The sequence below is a fragment of the Pundamilia nyererei genome, unplaced genomic scaffold, assembly GCF_000239375.1.
Source record: "Pundamilia nyererei isolate P.nyererei 1_Seehausen unplaced genomic scaffold, PunNye1.0 scaffold00167, whole genome shotgun sequence".
Classification (NCBI taxonomy): Eukaryota; Metazoa; Chordata; class Actinopteri; order Cichliformes; family Cichlidae; genus Pundamilia; species Pundamilia nyererei.
Genome location: NW_005187568.1, coordinates 992,817 through 1,010,368, shown reverse-complemented (window position 1 = coordinate 1,010,368; position 17,552 = coordinate 992,817). Strand labels below are relative to the sequence as shown.

The following is a 17,552-nucleotide window of genomic DNA, read 5'->3' as shown; positions in this document are numbered from 1 at the left end:
TACAGGCGCTGCCTAGCCTTTTTGGTCTGGACCTGAATGTGGGCAGCCCATGTCAGGTCTGAGGAGATGTCAGGTCTTCTTCAGACTGTTTCACATCTGTCACATGTGCTCAGGGTGAACCTGCTCTTGTCTCTGAAAAGCACAGGGTGCTAGTGGTGCCAATTCTGGTATTCTATGGCAAATGCCAATCGAGCTACATGGTGTTGGGCAGTGAACACAGGACCCTACTAAAGGATGTTGAGCCCTCAGGCCACCCTCATGAAGTCTGTTTCTGATGATTTGTTCAGAGACACTGACATCAGTGGCCTGCTGGAGGTCATTTTGTAGCTCTGGCAGAGCTCACCCTGTTCCTTCTGGGACAAAAGAGCAAATACTAGACCTGCCGATGGGTGAAGGACCTTTTGTGACTCTGTCCAGCTCTCACAGAGTAACTGCCTGTCTCCTGTATTCTCCGCTATGTTCCTGAAACTATGCTGGGAGGCACAGCAAACCTTATTGCAAGTGTGCGTATTGATGTGCCATTCCGCAGGAGTTGGACTACCAGTGCAACCTATGCGGGGTCCTGATATAACCTCATGCTACCAGTAGTGACACTGGCCCTAATCAAATGCATACAACTAGAGAAAAACAGTCAGAAAAGATCAGGAGGCAGAAAATGCCAGTGGCCTCCACCAGTAAAACTATTCCTGCTTTGTTGTCGCATTGTTGCCCTTCTAGGTCACCTCTTGTTAAGTGAACTGATTAACAACCTCCTGTGCTACTTAACTGATAAGATCAATATCCCCGAGGTTTCACTGACTTAATGCTAAACTCAGATTAAAAAGTGTTTCTTTAATTTTTTGAGCAGTATATCACTTGTGTCACTAATGAAATTTCTTGACTTACGCTTTGAGCTCAGGTTTACTTTCCAGGTCTTGATCCTGTGAGATTACAAGCGCTGTTGGTATTCCCTCCTCCTCGTCACTGCTCAGAGTGATATCTTTAATGGGGGGGAGGGCCTTAGAGTTGGAAAGGCTTGGCTCAGTATCATCAGGGTCAAGCTCATCCTGGAAACTGGACACCATGGGGTTTCCTCTATCCTCACCATCACTGGGTTGAAGCAAGAACACGAAAAGTTGGTTCAAAGAGGCTTGAAGAGGTGACCGAAAGCAGACACTTAGTGACTAACAATGTAGTAAAACATTTAAAAATTTAATTCAACCTCTTCTAAATGTCGAATAAAGAAGGTAAAATGTAAAACATTGACAAAGAGTATTTTCTAAAAGTAAAAACAGGCCAAGTCAGAAGTATTTGTGAAAATTTTCACCTGTCACTGTCCACAGTGGGAGCTGCTGCAGGTTGGGGCACCTTGGTCTTGGAGGGCAGGCTGTCCTCCAAGAAACTCTTGTCCAGTCTCTCATCTGGCACAAAATCATCCACACTCTGCACCTTAGCAGGACACACTGGTACAGGAGGCTCCTCTGAGGAAAACATTGAGACAATTTTTGACTGAGAGCAAAATGACTCAGAATAAAAATCTACGCTTTAAAGTTCAAAAGCTCCAAAGCAGAAGCACTGTGTGTTTGCTTTTAGCTAATTATACAGAAACTGCAGGGAAAGACTGAAATCACATGACATTCCAACACCAGCCAGTCTTTTGATCCTTTTAAATGCTCCGCATTTCTCAACTCCCAAGTCTCAAACCTTGCGACTACTTACTATGGACCTGGCAGTTTCAGTTACGGTCAACAAATATATTCTAAAGCTGGTCTGGATACTCTCAGTGCCCGGAGGACAAAGAAAACTCAAAGTGAACTCTTTATTCAGTAACTGATATAACAACCTCCATTGAATGTGTTCATTAGCTTACTACATTCTAGTTTATCAAGATTTGACGGATGTGACTGAACAGCTTTCTTAACCCTTAGATGATTCTTTAAAATCCTCACTCTTCTCGTCTTTGACTCTTTCTAAAGACAAAACAGTGGAGCTTCTCAAAAAGTGCTGTAAAAATATTATATAGTAATATTTGTTCCACTTTAAATGACTCAGTCTTTTCAAACTACTTCGGTCTGAACTTTTAATATCCAATATTAATAATATTTAATGGATTTTAATGATTTGAAGGCCAGTATGTTTATATAGCTCCACTGATTTTTATCAAAAAAACAAAAACAAAAAAACCCCCCAAAGAAGAACAACAATAATTTCCATGAAATACATTTCAAGGAATATTTGATTATTTTCAATAGGCCCTAAAATGAGACTGATTGGCAGCAACATTGTTTTTCATTATTTATTTATTTTTTTTTTGAAGTGTCATAGTCACCTCTCTTTGCAACAAAAAAAAAACAAAAACCAAGAAACTGTCACACTCAATGCCCTAAGGACAAAAAAGTGGCAGCTTTGCAAAAACTCCTGCAAAAATATTATAAAGTAAGATTTTTTTCCACTTTAAATGATGGAATCTTTCAAAAATACTTCATCCTGAAATATAAATATTAATCACGTTTTTTTAATTTTATTTTAACCCCTCAAGAAGAGGGACTCCAGCTGAGGTGGAGCAGAAGCTGTAAATGGACAGACTGATCTTTGCATGTAAGCTTCCCACGTTGTGCTGCCAGCTGTTCTCTTCCTGTCCATGGAAAAGTCACACCGCCCTTACATTTGCTGATGAGAGGGGCTTGCAGCAGCACCCTGCAGATTTAAACTGATTAATTTTTTTGACCTGTAAACAGCATCCAAAAATGAGCATCTCTATATACGCCTGCAGTTCCTCTGTGTCTACATAAGCCACTGAGTGATTCATATGCAGGTTTGTCATGGCCACAATTTGCTTCAACCAGCAGCAGTGCATGGTCATGTCATGGTGTGTATGTCCTGGGATCAAACCTCTGGTTGCTACTCATGATTTACTGTTATTGAATTCGTTTATAATTGAGAGTGTTGGTCCACTTAACCTGAGTGCAAAATTGCAGTGTTGGACTGTAATGCTACGTGGACGAATGTGCTAATGGCTGTGAATAGACAGAAATATTGTCACAGATGGCTGGTGTAGAGACTACATGGAGCACTCTGCTGTGCGAGTGCTGTGTAGGACTGACCTGGTGCTGAGGCAGAAGCCTCGGTGGCTGGGGATGAGCCAAACCAGCGGGAGATGAAGCTGCGTTTCTGTGGGCCCGACGCTCCTGCAGCTGGTGACTGAAGGTGTTCGGGTGACTGGGCCAATGATTTTACCTCAGCAGCAGGTGAAGCTGCCCCGCCAGCTGCTGCTGCTGTGGGAGGCGGAGGAGAGGTTGTGGACACAGATGGTGACTGTGGGAGTGGCTGGGAAGGGATTGGTGGCTGTGGAGTGCTGGGACTGGAGCTGCCGGTGGAGGCCCCACTGGGAGGGACAATGGGGGACTGAGAGCCTGATGAGGGACTCTGACCGTTGGCTGGACCAGGGGAACCATAGCCCTTACTGCGAGACTCCAAGTTCTCCAGGAAACTGCAGATATCACAACAGGACTTTTAAGAGACTCTGAATAACATCTGAGGCCATCGATACAGTTTAGAAACTAGAGTAAGGAAAAACTCAGTAGAAGGAAATGTACACAGATGTGTAGTTCATTTTACAAATCTGTTAAATTCAACTGCTAGAAGATGGAAGTAGTAGTGTGCACCCAGCTCACTCGTGTAAGCCCAACAGTGGACATGAGAGCAACTAATGCATAAAAAGTGAGGACACATAATATTTTACATAGACTGGGGAAGAATTTGGGGAAATAAAGCTTTTGATCTAGTCCCTCTAGTGGCTCAGTAACAGCAGTGCACAGGCTGTCAGAGAGAATAAAGATGAGCATACATCTCATAGTTCTGATCTTCAGTCTCCTGCTGGACACAGAGCTCCTCCAGTGTCGCATCCATGTCCAATTGGTTGGTCTCCAGCTGCCTCAGGAGGGTCTCCCTCTGCACACAAACACATGGCATGATTACCTGGGCACGTGCTGAGATGAAATAGGTGTGCTTTGTCTTCCATTACAATAAATAAATCATAATAAAAAATTATAGCATTTGAAAACCTGATATTATAAATAAAAATAAATCAAATATTCAGCACATAAAACAAAACAATAACCTGCAGCTGAAGGAACGGGATGTTGAAAAACTTGTGCAGATATTTCAAGCCAAAGCCATTCTTCATAGAGGACTCGGCATAGTGGATGTAAGATGATCCCATAGGTCTGTAAAAGGAAAGCATTAGTAGTAAACTCAAGTTTCTGAATATATACCCTATATTTACATGCCTCATTGATGTCCAAGTGTTATTTAATAAAAAAAAACAAAAAAAACAAACAGAAAGAGGTGTAGCTGCATTTATCACCTCAAGGGCACAAAAACATCAGACACATCATCAGCTTGTTAAGCTGTTAAACTGACAGTGGATAACACCTTCCCTTTGACACTAGACAGCTTTCAGTGTTAAAATATCCATTTGTATTATACTGGTTAGTTACCAACCAGGCAAATAAATATAAGTCACGTTCCCCAGGGTAGCTGTGGCTACAACCGTAGCTTGCCTCCACCAGTGTTTGTGAATGCGAGAGTGAATGAATAGTGGCATTGTAAAGCGCTTTGGGTGCCTTGAAAAGCGTTATATAAATCCAATCCATCATCATCACTTTTGAACACTATTATGAGAGTTATCTTCTATCCACGGTCTACAGTTCAGCGTAGTTTCTACCGCTGTTTTCACCGCAGAGTCTATATAAAAATTGTAGGTAACAATCTTCAAGTCCCTCATTGGTTAGTGATATTCCGTTTTAACGCTACAAGTTTAGCGTTTTTGCTGTGACCATCTCAGCTTTTTGAAACTAATGCCACATTGATGTGCTCAATGGATAACAAACTGTAAATGAAAACATTTTGTATTATGAGCACATACAGTTTTATCCTCCCTTTTGACTTTGAGAACCATCATTTACAAAACAATCATTTTGTATTTATTAAGAATAAAATCTAGAAAGGAAAGTTTCCTGAAGTCAAAGATCAAGGGAGCTGAAAATTGTTTTTCCAGAGACTTTTATAGAATCAGACATCTTTTCTATTAGAGAGAATTCAGGTTTAAGGCACTTCCACACTGGCAGGTAGCAGGAGTTTCGGTTTAAAATCCCCGGGAAGTACCATGTTTTCACAGATTATTTTACTTGCAGCATGTTTTGTGCAAATATGTTTTATATGTGCAAGATGCTAAGCTGTACCTTACATCTCTGATTGGAGTGGTGGCACTCATATGGATCATTTTGTGGGGAAGAAGAGTCGGATGACCCACAAAATTACCATTTTTACACAACTGTGCATTGAGCCTGAAGCAGACAGCCCACTAGAGAAAGTTGATGGCCACTGTTGTGATACCTGTTATCTACTACTGGGGTTTTAAGTTTTGCAGAGCCAGTCCCTCTGGTGAGGTGTAAGCTCAAATCTGGGTAAGAAAACAAAATTAACAAAAAAGCTTCTTCCTGTTTTGGTTGTGTCACTGAGCCCTCAGTTCCCTGGATGTCTGGTTTGTGACTGCAGACACAGTGAAAGAACACTAATCTAGTTGCTGATTATGTAAATTTTTTTAAAGTTAAAACCAAAAATTAAAGTCCTTAGAGAATTATATTGTTCCCGGTTCTGTTTTCTTCCAACACTTCCTGTTTATTCCTGGTACTGTTTCCTGTATTTTTGCTATCTGTGACTGAACACAGTGACATATGGTGCAGTATTCTGAGTCCCTATAGGCAGGTCCTGCAACTTGGCACCATCCTGGTAATGTGCTCATGCAGTTGTTGTGGAAAAACAAGACAGTCCCTGTATAAATACAGAGGTACACGGACAAACGTTGGTGAACTTTTGGCTTAAAAATAAGATTTTAAAACTTTTTTACTTCTATGTGTGTGCAAGGTTTGATGACATTATGGCTTTATTAACAGCTCAGAGTGTAGACACAAAAAAGGTCTGTGTAGCTTATCCCAGAGTATTGAGCAAATGCGATGCTCATTGAAATGTTCAAATTTGAAAACATTTTCCACAGCTATATCAGGTAACAAGATTTACTTTTTACAGAGAAAACAACGTTTTATTATTATCACACTTTTTATTTCAACTGTATACATTCAATTATTATCTATATCTACCTGTTCAATCCAGCAATTAGGTCCCTTATATCATCAGGGAGGATGACACGATGCTCGCCCATGTCCCTGTAGTTTCCCAACACACACACCGGCACATGGGTGGGTACTTTGGGCAGCTCCCTCAGGATGTAATTAAAAGTCCTGCAATTGATAGGATCACAACATTTATCTGGGAGTATCAATATTCACTGGAAACTGACTGTTCTTCAAATATCGCTTCCCCAACTCTGCTTACAAATGACGTTACACAGTTTTCTAAAATACTTGTGCTTTCCTGTTTTTATGACTGGTAACCCTGAAGTTCAGTATTTGGCTTCAAAATGTAGAGAATTAAGCAGGAACTCAAAACAGTAATGTATAAATGTTTTAAAACATAGACACATTTTTTGATTTTTGTGTAATTTAATGACAGCCAGAAAATAATGACCTACCCACAGAGGTGTCTGTGAAAATTATACACCTGCAAGGGCATATTTTCTATTCAATTTTATTTTATTTATACAGTGGCAAACCACAACAACAGTTGCCTCAAGGCGCTTAATAGTGGAAGGTACACCCTGCAATAATACATAAAGAGAAAAACCCATCAATCAAATGATCCCCTATGAGCAAGCACTTTGGCGACAGTGGGAAGGAAAAACTCCCTCTTAACAGGAAGAAACCTCTGGCAGAACCAGACTCAGGGAGGGGCGGCCATCTGCTGCAACCGGTTGGGGAGTCACACCATGACAGGAACACTAATATGGATCCTAGACAGCTAGCTAGTCTTGCCCAACCAAGACTGGCTTTACAGTCAGAAAGTTAGTCTGAGCCTAAGCCTCTTCCAGAGGACCCTTTGTCCCCAACCGCCACCTTCACCTAAAACAGTTTACTTATTTCCTTTACATCTGAATTTGAATTATATTTGAAATGTGAGTAAATCCCCTTGTTAAAGATCATTAAATGCATGATGAAAAACAGTATTTAATAATAGAGATTAGACTACAGCATTAACCAAAGTAAACGTGATTATAATTTTTGCTACACTTAAACATACCTATCATTTACTGTGCTTAGTCACTGTAGCACCTAGAACAACAGTGAGGCTCACTCATGTGTTTTTAATTGTGGCTGAATAACAAAAGAGCTCTACAGCACAGAGACATAAGATACACCAGATCCTACTTTACATGAAACCCCACTGAAAAACCTACAGTTATATCATTTGCCATGCTAATATATACATAAAAAAATATTCTCCCTTGGGATGCCCAAAATAGCAATAGTGGAATGTATTTTAAGGATTGTGCATCTAGAGCTGAACACAATCCAGCAGTGGAAGCTTCATAGCCACAGACAGACACAATGAAACTTTATCTGCTCATGCATATTAAAGAAATAGACTTGCCTGATGAGACAACAACACACACAAAGCTCTCTTACCACTGCTTGGTGATGTCAAACATCATGATCACTCCATTGCAGTTCTTGTACACATCCAGGAATTCTGCATCCAGGGCCACCTCATCTGACTATAACACAAACAAATTAATATTTAAGAACAATTGGAGGAAAATATTCTGCTGAGATCATATGCTTCTTTTCCTTTTTTCCCCCTTTACAATTTCCTCCTTATAAGACATCTTTCTCTGATTAAAATCTGCAACCCACATACTAGAAGTGAGCCTTTCTTCCAAAACACATGACAGCCATGTGATAGTCACCTCTTGGGGCTCATTCTCCAGTTTCAAATTGTCACCGCGCCTTTTTCCTTTGCCTGAAAGAACAATTGGTCACAAATGGTAAGATCAGACAAGCTGACACACAGTGAAATCCTGATCTACAGTTTGGTTTTTGCTTTAAGTTAGTATAAAGGTATAGAGCAAGCAGAGCAGCAGCACAACTGCTTTTCTAACAGAAAAGCATCTCGCAGCCTACTTTGACCACACAGTGCCCTTTAAATACACGCTGCAGATGCTCACGCTCCAACTGGGTACAGCAGTAGCAAAAAACAAAAAACAAAAAACAAAACAATAAAAAGGAAAGAAAACCCTCAAACAAAACAGCCAAACTCTGAGACATAGCTAGGCAGCAACCCTGAGCCATACTCTGACAATATTGACATTCAGATAAGAGTGGGGATAGGCAGGGCAAACCCACAGCACACAAGAGTTTAGTATCTACATACTGTAGCAGCGCTCACCTACACCTTCAGGAAGAGGATATTTTTGGCCTGAGATGAGTGTAAGAGAGGTGCCCAAAAAAAAAAAAGACAACATCAACACTGAGGACAGAACAGACAAGCAACAAGCATCTCTATTGGATGTGTTGATATAATGCAAGAGGTCAGCCTCAGAGGAAATTTGACTGGCATGTGTGTGTCAACACTCACCTTTGTCCACCACGTCCCACACCTCTACCTTCACCACATCATCAGTAGCTGAGGCAAGCACAGAGGACACATTCATTATTCATGTTCTGAGACTACAGAGAGAAGAGTTCAAATCTATTGACTGTTAAATGACTAATGTGGATCTACTCGCGCTAAGTAGTGTAGCGTTTTCTCACTAGTATGGAAGCACTGACACAAATACAGGACGCCTCCTCTAACAATCAGTTAGCTCAAACTACAGCTAAACTTTTTCTTTTTACCTTGATATGGTGCCACTGGAATAAATTATGAGGCACAAACAGCAGATGTCAAACCAAAACAGAAACATAACTAAAGCAGTGGTGACAAGCAGGGCTGGGTGACATGAACCAAAAGAATCCTCTCAGTATTTAAAAGCTCCTTTTGGCTGATTCACTAATATGTATGCATGCATGCATGCATGTATGTATGTATGTATGTATGTATGTATGTATGTATGTATGTATGTATGTATGTATGTATGTATGTATGTATGTATGTATATATATTTAACAAAAACAACATGTGATGTGTCACAGACACTTTTATTAAAGCAGACATCTAATTTTATTGGTCCTAATTAAAGGTAGTTGGGCTGTCAGTCAGGAAAGGAAGTGAATTACAAAGGAAGTGAATTGCAGTTAGTTCCATATTAAGTCAGTTTTGTGTAGTTCAGTGTACTTGAAGAGGGTGGAAGTAATGTAAATTTCATCATCAGACAGTAAGCACGAGGCTTTGTGCAGATGTTGACGTGCACACCAGTTTTTTTGTGAACATGTACTCATTTACAGAACTGTACTATAGAGTAGCAACTATATATATATATATTTTTTAAATGTATATATCACCCAGCCCTGGTGAGATGATCACATGTGGTCACAGCTATCTTGGCTTACTTTTGTAATTCCAATGGATGCTTGTAGCTTGGATCTCCTGAGTGGGTATATACTCCTCCACAAACTTCTTGCCCTGCAGTCGATGCCATAAAGTACTCTTTCCAGTGTTCCTGTCTCCACGAATCACTATTTTCACTGGAGTAGGAGACATGATGGAGATGCCATAAAACTGAACAAACTAAGACAGAACATGTATTTAGCTGGCTGGATTACTTACTGTTATACTGGACCCCTTTGGCAAAGCGTCTCTGCAAGCTCTGGTTCATGGACTGCAGACCAGCAGGAATGTTCTTCTCCTTGAGCTGGCCAGGCTCAGAGCCCACCAGCTTCTTCAGCGCTGAGAACATCTTGACTGAGCTTCACCAGCTTCACTCTGCAGTAGAGAGGAACTCTGGCTGATGACTCCTTAATGACAACACAAGTAAAAGTGTAGCAGCGTATCTTTACGAGCAAGGAAGTTAAGGATCTATGCTGAGATGCAAATATGATGCCAAATCACTTCGTACCAACTTCAGTGGTTTACTGAATTTAGCGGTGCCTCTTTTAAAGTTGACCAGATGTTTTTCTTTGCCTGTCACAAGTAGAATTTACTACCATGTTGTTTTGAGCATCATCTAAGGGGAAAAAAAACAAAGAAAAACACAGAGACAGAGGTTGGGGATTAAAGACTCTTGTTTAGATGAAATTCTTCTGTTAACATGTAGGTGTGATGAAAAGGACATGCTTGATATTTTTTGCAAAAAATGAAAATTATATCAAACTATGCTCAAGTGTTAGAACATGAGAAAAACCACAAATCCACTAGTTCCAGCTTCTTGTGCGAGTTTGTCACTCTTATGTGGAAATAAAATAAATGAATGCGAATTGTAAGTTATTCAACTTAAAAAAAATTAAGATATGCTTTATTTATTCAAAAAGTTGGAAAAACTGCTGTGTACAGCTGGAAACTAATTCTCAGTAAAATAAACACAATATAACAAGAAAACAACAACAGCACAGCTAGTATGAACGCCATTAGACCACGACAGTCAAAAGACAGTTTATGTGGAAGTGCATTAAAGGTACAGTATGGAAAATCTCACTGACATGACATCAGCAGATTGTATTCAACTAAAATATGTTTTCTTACCTGCCCCAATTCAAATTTGTCCTACATGGGCCACTGTAGTTGGGACTAGAGCAGGGTGATATGACCAAAAATATTTATCACGATATATATTTGAAAATTTGTGATAACGATATAACTGACGATATAATCGACACTAGACAAAATACTTTACAACTCCACAACTTTATTCGTGCAAAAAAATAAATAAAATCAATGCATTTTCACTTAAACAAGCAGCTGTTTTTTTTAAATCTGCATTAAAGTTACATAAAAATTTAACAGTGCAAATGCAAAATCCTTGCTGACCGTTTAACCAAAAGGCATTTCCAGTGGAAATTGGCCGACATATCCTCAGCATAACCATGTATAATATCCACAAAACTTAAAAAGAGGTTATACACATAATACAGTAATATTATGTTGAAGCACAGTACGTAGCACTCCGCGAGGCTCCTGCCTACGATAGCCGTAATGCTCCAACAATCCATCAAGCGGTGCGGGTTCCTAGCTTAGCAAAGTCGTACTAAAACATTTGACAGATTTTCCAGTGCCGTGTACCACATAAAATCGTTTCGAGGTCAGTAAACACAACCAGAATTCATACATAAGGCACACGGGATTATAAGGGGCACTGTTGATTTTCAGAAAAATCAAAGGATTGATTTTAAGTGTGTTGTATTTTCCAAACAACACGGTAATAACGACGGCCTGCTAGCATGCTCTACCAAAAATAATGCTTTGTTGTGTATCTGACGGATGAAAGCTAAACCAGTGCCACACCACTGAAGTTGTAGCATATTTACAAACCAATTCTGGTTCATCCGTTTCATTTAACAATCAGCTTTTGCCCTTCTCATTCTCTGTCGCCGCCATGCTTTTTCCGCCATGTGCGTATGAAAACAAAAGCACTGCACATGCGTGTTTTACCCATATTCTATCGCGATATTTCATTTTCTTATCGTTGCCCGACATTATACCGGTATTACCGTGAACGGTATGATATCACCCAGCCCTAGCTGAGACAGATATGTTTTAGTCAGCCGAGAAAGTAAAAGGAGACCGACACAAGTCTATGAGTAAGTAAGCTGCTTAGCCAGAATTAGTGAAACTTTCTTTGAAGCGGATCTAACAGTGTTGGCCTTGAACACTTATCGAACAACCTCTCATACGATGTGAGAATGTAATCAAACTTTTTATCAGAAGAAAGAGTAATTTTTCCGTCATTCAAGCCTGGGATAAAGTTGGCTTATAACCAGCTTTGTGTTAGAGAAATTAAAAGAGCTAAATGCAACCTATATAAATAAAATGTACTTAAAAGACATAATTAAACATTAATAAATGTATATTTGTGGATGCAATACTCTTTTTTTTGTTTTTCTCCTGCTAAATAACCTCAACAAATGACTGACTGACTACTTTTAAGGCTGCTTTCCAGAGCAAGAAGTCTGGAGTTTGACTCCTCCATCTGTTGTGGGGGTTCTCTCCGGGTACTCCGGCTTCCTTCCACAGTCCAAACGCATGCAGTTATATGAGTAAGGTTCACTGGCAATGCTAAATTGCCCATAGTTGTCAATGTGAGTGCAAATGATTGTCTGTCTCAATATGTTAGCCCTGCGACAGACTGGCAACCTGTCCCAGGCGTACCCTGCCTCTCACCCTATGGTAACGGGGATAGGCTCCAGCATCCGTGCAACCCTGATAAGGATAAGTAAGTAAGTAAGTAAACTTTATTTATTAAGCGCTTTTCACAGACAGGCAATCACAAAGCGCTGTACACAAATATTAAAATATTAAAATAAACAATAAAATCAATAGACATTATATACAATGTAAAAGATCAAATGTAAATAATGTAAAAAAAATATGTAGATCAACAAAAGGCTTGTTTGAACAGAAGAGTTTTTAACTGTTTTTTAAAAGAATCCACAGAGTCAAGCAAACGTAATTGTAGTGGTAAACTGTTCCACAGCCTTGGTGCAACAGACTGAAAGGCTCTGTCCCCTTTTGGGGACCGGAAGAGAATGGATGAATGATGTTATCTATCATTACCTACATTTATACTGCCCAATAAATTAAAAATTAAAAAACAAAGAAACAGGAGGAAAAACCTTTTACCACGTTTTGACAACTTCACTGTTGCGCACACGCTTGGAACACCACAAACACAACAATCGGATGATCCAAGCATTGTTAGCTAGAGAGTTAACGAGATAAAAGTAGTTCTAAAACAACTGTCCGTCCATAGAAACTTCTAAATATAGTTTTAGATTGCACTTTCACTTTGATCCATCCCTCTCCTGCCAATTTCAAAACGCCAGGAAGACAATCACAAAGATACTCATCTGGGGTGATGTCATAGTAGCTTAGTTTATTAAAGCACAGCTTCAATTACAGCTGAAGATGACGGGGTAGAAAGCATAAGGATTTTGCACTTGACTGTCAATCATCCCTGCCACAGAGACAGGACTGGTCAGAACTTAACAGTAAATCACAATCTATACTTTACCCCACATTAGAAGGTTAAGCTCACTCACTCTCTCACACACAGTCCAAATTTTACTGTTAAATCATTTGATAAACGGCTGGCTTTGACGGGTCGGGGGAGGTAATCTCGACTATGTTACCAAAATGGTAATGGGAGAACATGAGAGGCACAAGCTGAAGCAAGACATAATGACGACGTTGTCAGATGATTCTTCGCAGTAGGTTTAATGACAATGAATTAGAAACTGTCTCTAAAACAATATTTGACCAGCTGAAAAACAGAAAGCTTCAGAACACGTCTCCGTGTCCTGATGGGAGCTGTCACAGTGTCCCTACAAGAAATACATTATTCGCTATCAAGATCAGCTTTGTCTTCAGTTGACATTATTAGTACAAGCTCCGTGTCTGTTTGTATTAAAAAGTTAATAAAAAAAGTATTAACTAGCTCAAATCCAAAGAGCCGAGCAATTATCTACCAATGGCTGCGAATTAATTCTGTTTTCAGGTTGAATTTCCCTTTCACCGTTATCCTGCTAGCATTAGCTGACTGTGCTGCTCGCTCAGCTAGAACAGTGAGCTTTGCTTAATATATCAAGCAATGTGTTTAAGCATTCTTAAATCAGAAAATTCGAAAGAGTATGTAAAGGTCAATTCGGATTTCAAAAAGAGATGAGGCAGCCCGGCTTGTTACCTAACGTTACACCAGCTAAAGGGTAACGTTATCCTTTGGCTTCTCTTTAGCTAGCAATCCGGGCAATATTAGCTTAGCTTTGCCACTTCTGCGCTCAGTGACACTACACGGCAGCACGTCAGGATGAGTTTTTCAGGTTAACGTCAGCTGCAAATACTCACGGGTATATATTAAGATAGGAGCGTGCAGTCCCAGCATCTTTTCCTCAAAACATCTGTCAGACCTCCATCCCGACAGAGATATAGCAGCGACATTCCTTTGCAAAGAAAACAGCTACCGCCGACCAATCATCAAGTAGCACGCAAAACTTGTGAATATCCGGTTTCAAAATAAAGCTCAAGCTTAGCGATACCGAAACATTATTTAAGCTTATGCTCCAAGTAGCTTACTCATGGATATTCTTACTTAAATTTCAATAGGTCTGAGTAGGTTTCCAACAATACAGAAGAAGTTGTGCCTCGAATTTTTTTCTGCATATTTATTTGTTTGTGTTTGCAGATTGCCACATATTGTGAAACCAATACAATCTGGACTGACTGACAACTTGTGACTCATAAATTATTATCCAGTGAGCACAGGGATGATTCTCGTTTTTTCCTTGAACTCCAATAATGAGTAATCAATTTGGGCTCATGTTTTATTCAGCATTACCTGAAACTAGTGACTAAGCCCATAAAGTCATCAGTAAAGTGTTTACTGACATCACAGATGGTTATTTTCCCATAGACTTCTATAGAACTAAAAGTCTTACTGCAACCAAAGGAGTTGCCCCCTACTTACCATGAAATAGAATGCAGCTTTAATCTTTTATACTGTTTATGTCAGGTAACTGTAACTACTAAAATCCACGTGTTTGGTGTTGGTCATTTATGAGCTAATAAATCAATTTACAGATACTAATACTAATACTAATATACTAATATACTAATTTACCAGAAAGCGAGTTTGGTTGAAATACAATTACGATAACCAAACTAAAGAATATTTTATGAATTTAGTTATTTTATGAAGTCTGGGCAATAGTTCACTTGAATTGTGTATACTAATGAGAATTAACACATAATACCTGGTAAGTCTCATGATTTTGCTATTTTCCACGTGGATGTGCACAGTTTCAGACAGCTTTAGGGTAGAACAAGATCCATTTTCTTTACTTTCTCACATTACAACCGATTGCCGATTTTCGCTTTTATTTTCAAGACGTAACTATAGTACTTCCGAGATTAAGTGCAGTTAGCTTGCCGCGGCTGTCGTGGTGGTCGAATCTAGACCGTCCAATTTATCCCAGCCAGCTTCCTGATGACACAGATGCTCTTCTTTTGGACTTGCGGCACCTAGCGGCAGACGTAGCAACTTACAGTAAAGCGCAGCATCCTCAGCTGTCACTTTTATCACATGAAAACGCCTGGACGTGTTTGTCAATGCAGATGAGGAGTTAGATGTCGTCATTTGTTCATAAACAAAGCAGGTATACACGCTTTAATAAATTGCTAAAGAGCAATGAGTCGTTGCTTGCGGGTATTTTTACAGTCATATTCAGCTGTGTTTGCTATCTTGAACACACCCCGCTGAGTACCCCGATATTGTTCAAGGGGAATAATGGCTGCACAGGAGCCGTCTCCACCATCTTCCCTGGAAGGTAACAAACCGGGCTTCCCAAAGAAAATTTTGGCTAACAACCTGGAGGATAAGCATTTGTGCAACTCGTGTCAGAAAATCCTGAGAAGGCCCCTGCAAGCCCAATGCGGTCACCGCTTTTGTTCGTTCTGTTTCAACAAAATTGTGAGGTGAGTAGTCCTGGATGCTAGTGAGCTAGCTAGATATATGTAGCCCAAAATAAGCATTCAGATCCCGTCACCAGCCTTCGTTCAAATATCTATCCATGTAACATTTATTGACACGTGTAACGCTGTATGCCTGCACAAAGAGAGTTGAATTACAAACAAAATACAGCTAAACTGAACCAACAGGTGATAAATGAATAGCGTCCTTATCTAAATAATATCTCAACTTGTCTATGTGCGATAGACTGGCTAGGTGTCCTCGTAGTTTCGTCCTGCTAACCTCTGCTGGGGTCGGCAGGACACAGGAGCCAGCCAGGGGTGTGCATTTCGAGAAGTTGAACCTGACAGCGCTTTATTGTACTGTCAGGTCGGTATTGTGCCGAATTCACTAGAAGGTCTGGCACCTCTCAGTGTCTTTAAAATGTATTATCTCCCTGCGTCTGTTGTCTAGTAAGTGTGCCAAAATAAAGTTGCCAGTTTTTTCAAGGTAAAATTCGGGTGACCTAACGACTCCGGCTTCAAGAAGGACCAGCTGTTCATAGATTTATATATGTTTAGTATTTCTTACTAGTATTGTTTTATATGTTTTATATTTTCAAATGCAGTAATAAGGAGTGCATTTTTAAATGTATATATTTCTGGATTTATAGTGGTACAGAAACAAAAACACAGGGTTAAAGCACCGCGAGTGGACCTTTGTAGTGACTCACCTGTTTTCTTCTCTCACACTGCGCAGGTGTGTGATGACACGAGAGCAATTTCAGTTTCACTTATGTTTTAGATGACTTGTTTCTCAAGAATGAATCAGTTATTTAACTTCACAGATCCTAAGGTGTTAGACATCCATCTGTGCCCTACACTCACTTCTGACTTTTACTAATTATTGTGTGTAATCTAATCTAAGATATAATGAGTGTGCTCATTTTATTTACCTAGAGGGGGAGGTGGGACAACACCCCCACACACACACCCTAACTTTTTCACAAATGCTTGTCTTTCTTTGCATTTGTAGGTGTAAAAAAAAATAAAAAATAAAACTGGATTAATATACCTATGAAAGAAATTCAACACAAATCATGTTTGTGTGAGTGATTAAAGAGAAAATAGTCTTCTGAAAGTAAGAAGGCATCTATTCTGCTTATTTTCGAGCTCAATATTTTACTAATGTAGCTTTCCGGTATTTTAAATGGATCCTTATTTGTGTTAATCCAGCCCCTCAATTCATCTGTAAAGCAATGTGTTGCATCTCCTCTCCATTTAAAACCACGTTTCTTCCTATTGGCTGCCCCTTCCAAACACGGAGTGGTTGTTTCCAATGCTGTGTACCTCACCACACCTCACCTCCTGACATTATACAGAGCCAACAAAAAAAGTGTAACACAGGTGCTTTTCGATTTACACATATTCTTATGGTACTATTTGATCATTTCACCATGTTTAACCATTGTAAGAGTAAAATATACAATGTGCAGTACTAGACTGACTTGAAATAAACTGTCTGTGTAATAAATGCATGTCTGGATAGAAAAACACAATGGAAGACTATCATTGACTAGCCTCCCCAAAGCTTGGAACTCAGCATTATAGAAACACTCATCTTGACAGGCAGCAAAATGAATGGCAGCCAACATCCAAAGAAGAGCTTTAGAAAGCCCTTAAAGAAGCCTGGAGAACTAGTCCTGAAGGCTAGTTTAAAAAAACTACAAGAAAGATTCCCTAAGAGATTTTAGGCTGTTTTTAATAAAAGTTTACAATTGGGTTTGACCAAATATTAGAGAATTCAGAATAGGTGCCTTTTAAAGTATCACATTTCTGTATTTTTCCCCTTTATAAATGACCTTGAAATTTTCAATTATGTTATTTTCAGATAAATATAGTGCTCTAATCTGAAAAATGTAGGCCTTATTGGATTTTCACCCTCTTCCAGCTCTTAGTTGTTTTTCAACCTATAGTTGTTGTATTGTGCCATCATACTTGAAGACCACGGCATGTATTTTGAGTGTTCAGACAAAGTTGAGTTAAGGTCATACAGTGGGGCAAAAAAGTATTTAGTCAGCCAC

General features: G+C 39.6%; 2 protein-coding genes across 2 annotated transcripts in view; one reads left to right on the top strand and one right to left on the bottom strand.

Moving 5' to 3' along the window:
- Positions 1-14,021, bottom strand: part of rabl6b (RAB, member RAS oncogene family-like 6b) — a 17,536-nt gene extending 3,515 nt beyond the window's left edge. The window contains exons 1-14 of the mRNA XM_005745842.2: positions 13,870-14,021; positions 9,932-10,039; positions 9,643-9,830; positions 9,426-9,560; positions 8,512-8,559; positions 8,323-8,352; positions 7,844-7,896; positions 7,563-7,651; positions 6,141-6,281; positions 4,100-4,205; positions 3,827-3,930; positions 3,084-3,469; positions 1,307-1,460; positions 886-1,089 (exon numbers count right to left, since the gene is read on the bottom strand). Of these exons, the coding sequence (XP_005745899.1) occupies positions 886-1,089; positions 1,307-1,460; positions 3,084-3,469; positions 3,827-3,930; positions 4,100-4,205; positions 6,141-6,281; positions 7,563-7,651; positions 7,844-7,896; positions 8,323-8,352; positions 8,512-8,559; positions 9,426-9,560; positions 9,643-9,772 (1,580 nt within the window). The 5' untranslated portion in view covers positions 9,773-9,830; positions 9,932-10,039; positions 13,870-14,021. The remainder of the gene's footprint in view (positions 1-885; positions 1,090-1,306; positions 1,461-3,083; positions 3,470-3,826; positions 3,931-4,099; positions 4,206-6,140; positions 6,282-7,562; positions 7,652-7,843; positions 7,897-8,322; positions 8,353-8,511; positions 8,560-9,425; positions 9,561-9,642; positions 9,831-9,931; positions 10,040-13,869) is intronic.
- Positions 14,022-15,010: 989 nt separating this feature from the next.
- The window catches only part of LOC102208734 (TNF receptor-associated factor 2), a 35,518-nt gene continuing 32,976 nt past the window's right edge, over positions 15,011-17,552 (top strand). Inside the window, exon 1 of the mRNA XM_013914026.1 lies at positions 15,011-15,495. Within this exon, the coding sequence (XP_013769480.1) occupies positions 15,308-15,495 (188 nt within the window). The 5' untranslated portion in view covers positions 15,011-15,307. The remainder of the gene's footprint in view (positions 15,496-17,552) is intronic.